The 12,787-nt window shown below is 35.1% G+C and overlaps 1 protein-coding gene across 44 annotated transcripts in view; it reads right to left on the reverse strand.

Annotated features, from left to right (window-relative positions):
* Positions 1–12,787, reverse strand: part of LOC100016606 (sodium channel protein type 1 subunit alpha) — a 248,514-nt gene that overhangs the window by 115,250 nt on the left and 120,477 nt on the right. For 43 of the 44 annotated variants that reach the window (XM_056797257.1, XM_056797237.1, XM_056797250.1 and 40 more), the window contains one exon: positions 3,002–3,135. In XM_056797257.1, the coding sequence (XP_056653235.1) occupies positions 3,002–3,135 (134 nt within the window). The remainder of the gene's footprint in view (positions 1–3,001; positions 3,136–12,787) is intronic. The other variant, XM_056797225.1, reaches the window with a different exon arrangement.

Consider the following 12,787-nt stretch of genomic DNA (forward strand, 5'->3'; position numbering starts at 1 on the left):
GATAATAATAATACAAGATAATATATCACAAGTACATGCAAGTGGTATAATACAAAATGCTATGTGGGGTCTGAAAAGAAAGATGTTACTGAGAAACAGGCTAAGGGAGTCCTAATGGAGGAGATGGCACTTCTTGGGGCTTTGAAGCATGGGTAGGAATAGAAAAAGACAAACAGGGAAAGCAAGAAGAAGAAAAAAAAGGTACAGAATTAAGAAAGTGCAAAGCATATTCTGGGGACACAATTTTTGAGTTTTGTTAAAAGAGTTCTTTGAGCAGAGTAATATGAAATAAAGCCAGAAAGGCAGGATGATGCTCGATGATGGTCGGCTTTGAATTTTAGGGAGCCGTTTGAATTTTACTCAGGAAGCAATAGGCTAGTGACTTTTTTTTAAGTAATAAAGGAGCATATCCATATGGAAGATGAACATGTTAAGAGTATGAAGGATGGTTTGTGAGAGATGGTGCAGGAGAGGGTCACAATTGACCAAGTGGCTTAAAATGAGGGCTGATTGCTGGTAGATATAGAAATAGAGGAAAGAATGAATGTAAAAGATTTGCAGAAATAGAGTGGACCTAACTTAATGACTGGTTGGATACTAGAAGTGAAGGAGAAGAAAAGTTAAAGATAACACCAGTGTTTCGAATGTTGCTGACTGAGGGAGCTTTAGTCACTGGCAGAAATACTAAAGTCAGAAGGAGGAGCATCAGGTTTTGAGGGAAAGGTAAGACATCTCATTTTTGTATTGATATTTCCCAGCGCCTAGCACAGTGCTCCATACATAAAAGATGCTTAATAAATGCTTATTGATTGATGTCAAGCTTGTGGTGGTGCTGGGCCCTATAGATGAAGATCTTCTGTAGGAACTTGGAAATACAGCTCAGAGGAAAGGTCGGAATTGGATATACATAGATGTGACAGTCACGTGCAATGAAATGGTATTGAGTCTATGGGAACAAGTGAATATCCAGAAAAGAAAAGGCTAATCACAGACTCATCTAACAGAATGGTGGCCTATATTTCTGTCATATCCAACTCTGCCTTTTTCATACTGACCTAGCCTTAGAATAAAAACATGGAGGCAACAAAAATTCAACATGGGACGAATCCTAGAGTCTATTTAGCCCAATGTTAAAACAAGTACTCACCCTTTAAAAGGAAACTAAAGACAAGAAAGGGATGAGTAATTTGGTCACTGTTACAGAACTACTTAGTGTCAGGGTCTGGTCCAGACCAATACTCTTTCCCTACCATTTTGTTTCTCTCTTTTATTTTTTTTTTCCTAGAAAAAAAGAATATTTTCAGAAAATGGCCACAAGATGGTGCCAAGAGCTGAATTATTGAAAGAAATTTTCCATTGGCATCATTATTCTCCCCAACATGATCTTTATAATTTTGAAGTTATTTTAAAAGCCTTATGAAATATACATTTATGTAACCAACAAAATCAAAGAGCTATAAGTTTTAAAATGAAATGGAATGTTTAATGTGAAGACTATAGGATCATTGACAAAAGATGGACCTTCAGAGGTCATTTAATATAATGCCATTATTTTTTACTGATATGGAAACTGAAGCTCTGAAAGGAATTTAACATTAAGAGATTAGCTTTGACAAATTTTTATTTTAAAATATGTCTGTTTTAATTTTTGTAGTATTTTAATCATATAGTTATTGCTTAAAAAAAGTACACAGAAAACTAAACTTTAAAATCTTTTTAAAATTATGATTCTCAATGAACAAATGACTTTTACCTGAGTCACTGTCATATAAATGTTTAGCACTAGAGAGAAGGAGTTTTCTTATAGGAGTACAAATAGATTTAGTAAAAGGGATCTTATTAACAACATGGGGGTCACATGGTCAAATCCCTAAACACTGTTAGAAATTTAACTCATTATTACTAAACACCTTCATTAATTTCTGGAGTCTTAATTTGGTAGCAGGGCTTGCATGGAATGATTATGATACAATGATTCAAAATATGACCTTGAGCTTTATAGATTTCATTAGCAGATCCAAATGATTACATAAAACATTTGAGGAGTCACCTATGTCTGCCACTGCAACTACCCTAGTTTGATGGAAGGCAAAGATTTGAAAATCATAAAATCTACAACTTGGTATAATGACACTTAACTTTCCTTCCTTCTCTTTCACTTTATCCTTAAACGAAGGGTCTCCTCAAAGTTTTCATGTGATTTACATTTACAATCTAGTAGTCCAGAGCAGCTTAAAATTGCAGACTTTTGGGATACACTGTATAAGAAAGTTTTCCAAGACCAACATAAACTGCACTACAGTGATAAACATACAAAGGTAGTACAGATAGCACAATCCTGCAAAAATTTGTGCTAGCAAACTGAGAAGCAAAACAGTGCAGAGTCTAGCAGAACTGTAAGAAAGATCTGAGTTCAAGTTTTAACTCTGGAACTAGTAACTATGAAACTTTGAGAACAGTCATTTGATCTCTTAGTGCCTCAGATAACTCCATACTATAGATTAAAACTCCAAATAAATGAGGTGCAGTTGACCAAAGGATTTCAGTGAAAAAGATTTCCATGCTGGCAATTTCTAGAGCTGGAAGGGACTTTAGGGGTCATCTGGTTCAATTTTGATTTTACATATGAGGAAACTGAGCACTAGAGAGGTTAAATAACTTGCTCAAGGCTCCTTGAGAAATATATGACCAAGCTGAGATTTGGCCTATCACAGAACCAGATCCACAACAAATAATAACAAATTTTGACTAGGAAGCCACAATTTTTGAACACTGACAAATATTGTAAGTCTACAAGTTCAATTATCTAAGTAATGTCTAAAGATTTTGTTTATTTCTTTACATTTATGTGTCTGACCACATCTGGAATTCATTGGTTTTTGTAAGGTAAAAGTCTAGCACATCAACCAACCCACAAGGATGAGCACTTATTTGTGAAAATACAATTTAAAAACATATCAACAAAGATCAGATGTTAGAGAGTGACATTTGAAATCAACACATTGAAAAAGGATATGAATGTACCAAAATCTTAATAGCTATTTTCCTAAGAGGATTGAAGGGAGTTAAAATGTACAGGGCAGAGGTGGCACTGAATCGGAAGATTGCTTTTCCTTTATTCAATACTATAAAAGTCTGCAAAAAAAAGGAACAACACAACAGGAAAGTATCAAAGCATAAGCAATTTTTAAATTAAATTGAACATTTTAAGTTTGCCATCGTGATTTATTGCCATTCTGCAGGATGAACCAGTATAAAGCATGTGAATTTTCCATATGTACTAGGAATATAAAACCATAACAATTTTTAACTATAGAAGAAATCTGGCAGCCCCACTTACCTGCTGCTTCCTTGGAGTATGTCTACACTTGACTTTGGAAGTAGTAGTTGCTTTTTTTTCCCCCCCATTCATCCTATACTAACACATATGTCTTTAAAGATCAAGGAAAACTTGGTGCTATGGTAGATGTATATGAAAGAGAAAGGAAGTTCTTAAATATGTATAGGATTTGATAATTATTTTTTAAACTCTTCACATAAAGTCTACTTTCTATTGTGATGTCAAATTTCACCATTTAGATATTAAAATAATTCCATAGAATTTTTAATAGAATAATAACTATTTTTAACTGGAGATACATTCTTCCATCAATGCTTATGAAACAAATATTATACTGATGTGTTGCAGAATAAAACAACAAAACCCTCTCTTCACTTAGATGGGTGCAATCCAATCATTGATTTCTGGAACCAAAGTTCCCTGGAGAGCATCAGATGTCCTGGAGTGCTGAGTTTTGTATTTGAATTTTTGAGTTAGATGACAAAATTTTAATCCCATCTGACTCCCCATTTCATGCAGTGCTTATGGAGCAGAGAAGGCAGGCTCAAACCCTTTAGGAATACATAAGGATAACCCAATACCCAAACTGTGCTGCCTTACATGCATGCTCTGTGTGCTCTTGACAATGTGAATGAAACTGATTTTTCACAAAGTATGCTTTATTTTAGGAATGAGACTTGAACAGATAAAAACAAAAGTGATACATAGATCCAGAATTATGTTCCTTCTCATTTCGAAACAATCTCACATCTTTGGATAGAAGTGCAATGGAGAGTAAAATCCTCTGTCTCTATGAAATACCTCTGTTAGGGGAGGGAATAATGGATATTTATGGCATTTTACAGTTGAAAGGAAGCTTAAAATTGAATCGTTAGCAACAAGCAATTATTAAACAGCTTCTAAACAGCTGTCAGACATTATGCTAAGGATTGAAAATATTATACTTTAGCTTTATTTTTTCAATTTTGTAATAGTGCACCCCAGAGGTTGTATTTTAAGACTAGGTGGCTAAAATCTTTCCTTTCTAGGCTTTAAAATGTATATTTACCCTAGTTTTTTTAATGGAATAATCTGTTTTGGACAGAGCCTAGTAACTTTACACATTTCCTTCTTTTAATACTTTTCAAGGGCTTCTTCTGGAAAGGATTCAGTTCATTAACTTACTGTGTGTTTTTTTTTTCTTTTCTCTCTCTCTTAAGTATTTTCTAAATAAGGATAGAGGAATCACCCACAAACATTTACTGAGTGTCTACTGGACAAATATATACAGCACTTAAGTGCTACTTACTCACTAAAGATAGGCAAGCTCTAAATCCAGTTCTTTACTCTATATTTTCCCTTTTTTTTCTTCTTTTAGGAATTAGATTGTAGAATATAAAGAAAGTTTTAACAAATGCTATTTGAAACAGAGGAATTTTGACATTAGTGCTTGGTTGTAACCACAATTTATGGCCTTGATATTCTCTCTCTCTCTCTCTCTCAAACTCTTTTTCCATTCAATACTTCTGTCTCCAAAATGCCTTTTGAAATCATTGTGTAGAGAGGGGCATGAAGAGACATGTACTGTTAAGAGTGATGACAATGCCTCTTCTCATGGGAATCTGGGAACATAGACTCAGAAAAATAAAACCAAACAGCAATAAATCTGATGTAGCCTAGACATAGTGGAAATACATTAAGTGTTCTAATCTTTTTTCACTTATTATATATGGCTCTCAGTGTTTCCCTATTTAACAGTAAGTAGTAAAAAAAAACACTTAATTCAGAATTATTAGGGAAGGAGAGAGAAAGGAGAGGAAAAGTTAAATCAGCTTTAATTAGTGAGAAATCTGAAGAGACTATTTGTTCAGTCAAATTTTTTCAGTCATGTCTGACTCTTCATAAGCCAATTTAGGATTTTCTTGCCAATGACACTAGAGTGGCTTGCCATTTCCTTCTCCAGCTCATTTTATAGATGGGAAAATTGAGGCAAACAGGGTTAAGTGTTTTGCCTGGGGTCACATTGCCAGTAAGTATCAGAGGGCAGATTTGAATTTAGGAAGATGAGTCTTCCTACTTCCAGGCTTGGCACTTCAACAACTTCACCACTTAGCTGTCCTAAAGAGACTATTTAGAATATAGAAATTATATATATATATTATATAAATATATATATTTATATAATATATATATATATATATATGAATGATACAAGGTAATTGAAGGAGGGAAAGGGTACTTATTAGACACTGGGGGGATTTAGGGAAGGTTTTATGGAGAAGATGTCCCCAGAGCTGTCTTTGAAGGAAGATAAGGATCTGGATAAAAGGAGATTAGAAGAATATATTCTAGGCATGAGGAGAAGGCTAGCCTGAGTAAATATACCAAGTTGGGAAATGGAATGTCCACTTTAGGGAAATAGTCCATTCTAGCTACAACATAGACTATGTGCAAGGACGTCATAATAAGGCTCGAAAGATGAGTTAGAGCAAGATTGTGGAGACTTTTAAATTCTGAGCTACAGTATTTGCTTTTAATTAGGAGCAATAGGGAACCACTGTAAGTTTTAGAGCAAAGGAATGAAGTGATCAGATTTTGCCTTAAGAAGACTATTTTTGGCAGCTTTGAGGAGGATGGACTGGAGAGGGGAATAATTTGACTCTATTTATGGTAAACTAAATTTTAGATCAGATAGGGGACCCAGTGCAGTAGAAAGAGCATTGTTTCTGGATTCAGAGGGTTTGGATTTACATCCCACTAGTGAAGTTTACTAGTTATATGACGTAAGCCAAATAATATACTGTAATAATTAATATAATTAATAATATTTCTTTCTACCCATATATATTTATAAAGTTTATTAGGAAGGGTAGACAATCATTCCTAAGTAACCTGACCTCATGGTGCCTAGCCTGCCAGTCTCTTCCTCTTTTCCCCTCACCTCCCACACTGTCTCTTCTCCTCATGGTTCTCTCATGGTCCTCTCATCGGTCTCCCCCGATCCTGCCCCAAACCTTAACTTTTATTGACTTACAGAACTTACACTGATGCAACCCTGGCACAACTGTGGTATGTCAGGAATGTTTGATAGACTCAGGAAGGCGGAGGGGATGAGCTTCCTTGACACCCTCCTTGGGCCTGTTACCAATTAGAAAGTGACCAGTTGGGAAGCTGTTAGAATCATCCAGGCTATTAGAATTGGTTATGGCTTTTTTGTAATTGGATAATAAAAGCATTTTTAGGTTAAGCTCATTTTCTGCAGGCTCACTGAGATCTTTGGGATCCTTGGGAAAACACTCGTAGCAGATAGGATAAGCAGGTTTTAATTTCTTTCACTAGGTCTCTTTTTTGAGTATTTTGACAGCTTTTTTTTTGTTCTGTATCCTTTAAAGGATATGCATATTTCTTTCTTTTTTTTTTTTAATTTAAAAACCCTTACCTTCCCTTTTGGAGTCAATACTGTGTATTGGCTCCAAGGCAGAAGAGTGGTAAGGGCTAGGCAATGGGGGTTAAGTGACTTGCCCAGGGACACACAACTGGGAAGTGTCTGAGGCCAGATTTGAACCCAGGACCTCCCGTCTCTAGGCCTGACTCTCAATACACTGAGCTACCCAGCTGCCCCCAATATGCATATTTCTTAAGTCATCATCTATTTAAAATTTTTAAAATGTTGGAGGCCTCAAACACTTACTATGGGAACACATCACTTGACATCTTTCAGACTCAGTTTTCTTATCCATAAAATGGAAATAATAACAACATTTACCTTCTAGGATTGTGAAGATAAAATGAGAAAATATTAATAAATGATTTGAAAACATTAAAGTATTACCTAAATGATAGCTATTATTATGTTTTACCTCTTTTTGTATCCTCAGGACTTAGCACAGTGCTTGGCACATAGGAAGTCCTTACTAAAAGTCATATATTAACAAATTTTTTTTTGGATGGGTCACTGGTACAGGCAATCACAGGCAACAGTTTTAGCTGTGATGATGCTCCAGTAATAGTAGTTTATTTATTGAGATCTTAAGGATTTTGAGGGCCTTGCTTTTGTAGGATGGGGAAGTGTTATCTGTTAGTTTATGAAGGATAGTGAGCACGGCTACTTGATGACATCTTCATAGGTATTCAGAAGGCTATTAAATTTTGTACCTTGCAGTGCTGTATTATACAGTTTCAATTTTGATCTTTTGGATTGATCAATATCTGTGTTCTCCAGCAAGCACCGTTCTGTAATTTCTGGTAGCAATGACTTTCTTTTATCATCATGACTCTAGAGGTCTTCGTCTTGGCAAGGGGAAGGGCGAAGAAGGAAAGAGCAGGTTAGGCTGTAGAAAGACTGTGATTTGCGTAGAGGAGATGAACTTTTCCGGGTGGATAGCTTCATGTATCTTGGCAGAATGTCATGTAAGGATATCTCCTGAGAGAAAGAGCAAGGCTGGGGAGTGGGTTCTGAGTTAGGGACATGAGTGTACAAAAGAGAAGGCTTGGGATGGCGCCTTCCCTGCCCACTTCACTGTGTTTCTGTGAGATAAATACTTTCTCAAGATTCAAATGTCAAATAAATGTAATTTGCAAAGTTCTACGCCAGTAATTCTAAAGTTTAAGGGATTATTTTGTCTCCTTATAGTAGTACCCCAAAGATGTTCCCCTAATTCTATAGCCATCTGATAAGGGGGATTTTGCATCGGTGGAATTTATGTCAGAGGATTTCTCAAATTTAATGTACACTTCACATTTATAACTTTTTAAGTGCTTCTAATTGCTAGTTCTTGATTTTGTTCACATAATCAGAAATCAAAAATTCAATCTGCAAATGGTAAGAGCTTCTAAAAGTTTACTTGCCTCTATCTAGGCTTACTCCTTGGAAGTTCTAGGCATTGATTTCTTCAAAGAAGGGTGGTGGAGGTAATAAAAAAGACACAGTGAGGGGGGGGAAATTATATAGGGATACTATTAGGGCTACTTTCAATTGAATAATTGCTTAAAGGGTTTCAGACCCTTCATGTAAATGCAAGAAAAACTCCTACAGAAAGGAAAAAAGATCTTAGATGTAGTGATAGAAGGGGCTCTGAAGACTACCTTGTCCAACCCACTCATTTTACAGATGATGAACCAAGGAAAATTCCTTGGTTACAACTGAGGTCTGAGGAAGTTAAATGAACATGAATCACAAAAGTAGCAAAATTCAGAAGTTGGATTTGAACCCAGGGCCTCCGATAATGTTCTTTCTGCATTATCCAGCTGCTTTCCAAAATCTCAGATTTTATTGTGTTACAAATAGAGGTTAAGTTAAACCCTGGAAGTAGGTCAGAGGTCTTCCATTCAAATTCTACTTCTGCAACTTATACTTTGTCTTCTTAGGGGTTTAATTTCTTCCTCTGTAAAATAAGAACATTGGACATGATGACCTCTAAAAGCCCTTCCATTTCTAAGCACATGATAAAACACAAATATAGGAGTATCTAGCTATGTCTGACATATGAAAATCAGCCTTAAAGAGCAGATGAATTTATTGCATTATTCAGATTCCTAGATTTATTTTAGTATTTCAGATTGAGAAGTCTTGTAGCATCTTTGATTTGACATTTCCTTCTGCAGGTCATTTTAAAGATGGAGAACCTGAAGGAAAATGGTTTTGAGGCCAAGATTTGACCTCAGAAAGATGAATCTTTCTGATTTCAGGCTGATAGTATATTCTATCCACTGTACCACCGAGCTACCCTTGTATTATCTGGGAAATAGTATTAGATTCACAAACTTTTGTCCTGCTTCCCATAGCCACAGCCCACTGGTCACCTTCCAAGGTCTGATGGGAGGTATGATGCCACAGGGAAAGAACTAAGGCAGAAAGAATGATCAGCCTATTTTTATGATGGCCCGGCATGAGGAAGATACTTGGCATCAGTATATACAGATTTCAGGGAGAGGGATGCTAAGGGGTTGGGAAAATCATATAGGTCTAGACTGAAGTCATTGTCAATTAAATTAGATAATGGGAATATTAAACAAAATGCTTGAAATTAAAGAAAGAGTGGCTAGCATATGGAGTAAAATTGCTATACATGGCAGTAGTTTTCCCTTTCCACCAAACCAAAACTCCTAATAAATAGCAGGTATATATTTTTCTGTTTATATCTGTTTCCTTTTTCTGCTGAACAGTACCATCTATAATTATACTATCTTTTAAAATAAAATGTCCATGGGGGGTGTCCATTTAATAGATATGTGGTTCAAAATTTCTCTAATTTATTGATAAGCATCCTTTAATGATCCTCAGCTTCTCCCAGGATCAAAAGCCTATATTTCTAATACCAAATTATCTTGGCTATGGCTATGATGCATGGAACACAATTGTCTGTAAAGAATTTAAAACCAATGTCATATAGAGAGCAATGGAGAAGTGATTAGTGCATGTAAAGAGGTATAGAGCATAATTAAAGAGTCAAAGAAAATCTGAGTGAAGGATTTGGGGGGACATTTCAGTGGTATAGTGAATAAAGTATTGGACCTGGAATCAGGAAGACTTGAGCTGGTACTTACTAGCTTTGTGTCCTTCAGCAAGTCATTTAACCTCAGTTTTCTCCACTGCAAAAGTAGGGATAATAATAGCAATTGCCTCACAGAGTTGTTGTGGACATTAAATGAGAGAATATTTGTAAAAGGCTTAGCACAGTGTTTGGCACACAGCAAGTATTTGATAAATAATGGAAGAAATATATGAGCAACAGCTAGTAGACAGCCTTAGTGCTTCCATCTTGGTGATTTCAGGAAAAAGTCAGGATGCCTCCAGGACAGTGAGTAGACCTCATGGGGCAAGCTTATCAGAAAGTAGACATGAGTTGCACAGGATAGGGAGGAATGTATGGGTTTAAACTATCATTTTGGAGGGATTATGCAAATCAATGAGATAGATGATAGATTTTGTTGCATAAATGGTTGCATATTTTGCATATTGATAATTATGTTATAGAGGGCAGACTTACTAATATCATAGTGTTTGTTTCTGTTTTATTAGCAAAAACCTTCCCTTATATGTACCTGGCTTATGAATAAGTCAAAAATGAGATCAGATCACTAACATGTGGTCATATATTCAGAGCTGGAAGGAGGCTAAAACCATCTAATCAACTCCCCTTATTTTACAGATGAGGAAACTGAGGCCCAGGGAAGGTAAGTGAGTGGCTGAAGGAAAGAAGGAAACATGCATTTATTAAACATCTACTATGTGCTAAGTGCTTTACAAATATTACTTCATCTAGGTCTGTACCCCAAATAGATAAAAAAGGGGAAAAGAACCTAATTGGGCAAAAATGTTTATAGCAGCTCTTTTTGTACTGGCAAAGAATTGGAAATTGAAGGGATGTCTATCAGTTGGAGAATGGCTGAACAAATTGTAGTATATGATGGTGATAGAATGCTATAGTGCTGTAAGGAATGATCAACAGGAAAATTTCAGAAAGAACCAGAAGGACCTACATGAACTGATAAAGAATGAAATAAGCAGAACCAGAAAAACATTGTACCCTGTACCAGCAATGTTGTGGAATCATCAAATGTGATAGACTTAGTTATTCTCCTCACTACAATGACCCAGGACAATTCTGAGGGACTTATGACAAAGAATGCTATCTACTTCCAGAGAAAGAACAGTTGAGAGTTGGAATGCAGATCAAAGAATATGGTTTTTAAATTGTTTATTTGGGTTTATGTTTTATATGATTATTCCCTTTAAAATGATCAGTATGGAAATAGATTTTGCAGAATAATACATGTACAAGCCAGATCAAATTGCTTGCCAGCTCCAGGAGCGGGGAAGGAAGGAAACAATTTGGATTATAAAATTTTGGAAAACTTATGTGGAAATTTGTTTTATGTAATTGGTAAAATAAAATATCTTTATAATAAAACCCCAAATATTACTTCATTTGGTCTTCACAGTAACCCTGCAAATTAAATATTATTATTATTGTCACCATTTTATATCTGAGGAAACTCAGGCAGAATTGTTTCAGGTCACAGAATTAGTAAGTGTGTCTGTGGCCAGTTTTGAACTTAGGCTTCCCTGATTTCAGGCACCAAAGCTCTATTCAATTTGCCATCTAAATAGACGAAGCCAATTTTTGAATCTAAGTTCTCTAACTTTAAGTCTAATGTTCTAACTGTGGCAATGCACTCTTATTCTGTAGGATTTATTTTTAACAAAACAATTTTTCTTTTTTCCTATGTTTGTTCTTTTCAAAACTAGGTTACCACCAAGTACTTTTTTCTTTTTCTATATTTTTGGTTTTATATTTTTATATTTTTTGTATTTATTTGTATTTATTTTTATATTTTATATTTATAGGTTTATAGTTTCCAGGATGATTGGTCCTCTTTTATAAATATAGGCATTTCATTAACCCATTATATAAGCTTCAGAAATAAGTCTTTTTGAATGACCATTTTAGACATTATATTAAATCTGCTTTTTCACTTAAACTTACCAAAATTGCTCATAAGGAAAAAAATTTTGTTATAAAAGTTTAAATCACCATAATTCTGGATCTTCTGTAGTATTATTGTAACTTCAGTGGAATTTCTAAATCTACTACCAGGCTCAAAAAGAGGAAAATGTACAATGATCTAAAAATTGGATAAACTGGATATTCATTCTTATTTAATTAAAATCAATGCTTTGTTTCAAAGAATAAAATAAAGCATCGTATGTTAAATATGTCAAAAGATGTGGCAGTGGAATGTTTCTATTTTCATTCTTTTGGAATTTCTCTTAGTGTTTTGTCCTTTTGGGAGTGTCTAGTCACTGAAAGGAGATGGTGCAAAAGAGCCTTAGGAAGAAAATGATCCATTCCACTAAAAAAGTACCATCCAATACATTTATGCCAGTAGAGTAGCCTGGGTATGGAAATTTGTCCATAGATTCCCCAAGGCATCTAATTCTTTTAACATATTACTCCTCTGACACATACTCTACAATCTAGTAATACTTTCTTGCTATGCTTCACACAAGATACTCCATTTCCCAACTCCATCCATTTTCATTGGCTCTTCCTTTTGCTTAGAATTCTTTCTCTTCTCATCTCTGTCACTTAGAATCCCTGGCTTCCTTCAAGTTCTAGCTAAAGTCCCACCTTCTATAAGAAGTCTTTCCCAGTCCTCAGTAGTTCTTGCACATAGTAGCTTCTTAATAAATGTTTTCGAAGAACTGGAGTTTTTAAGGGGGAGTCAGGATCATTCTAGTTGACAAAGTTATTGCATATCTTATAACAAAATAAGTTCCAAATCTATTCATGACCAAGAAATAAAAATGACCATGACCAAAAAAAAAAGAAAAAAGAAAATATAGATAAATTTGAGAAACATGGAAAATATTACCTTTTAGATCTACGAATAGTGGAGAAGTTTATGACCAAACAAAGGGCAGAGAGGATCACAGAAGATAGATTGGCTAATTTGGATTACATA

This window comes from Monodelphis domestica, chromosome 4 (genome assembly GCF_027887165.1).
Source record: "Monodelphis domestica isolate mMonDom1 chromosome 4, mMonDom1.pri, whole genome shotgun sequence".
NCBI classification, from domain to species: domain Eukaryota; kingdom Metazoa; phylum Chordata; class Mammalia; order Didelphimorphia; family Didelphidae; genus Monodelphis; species Monodelphis domestica.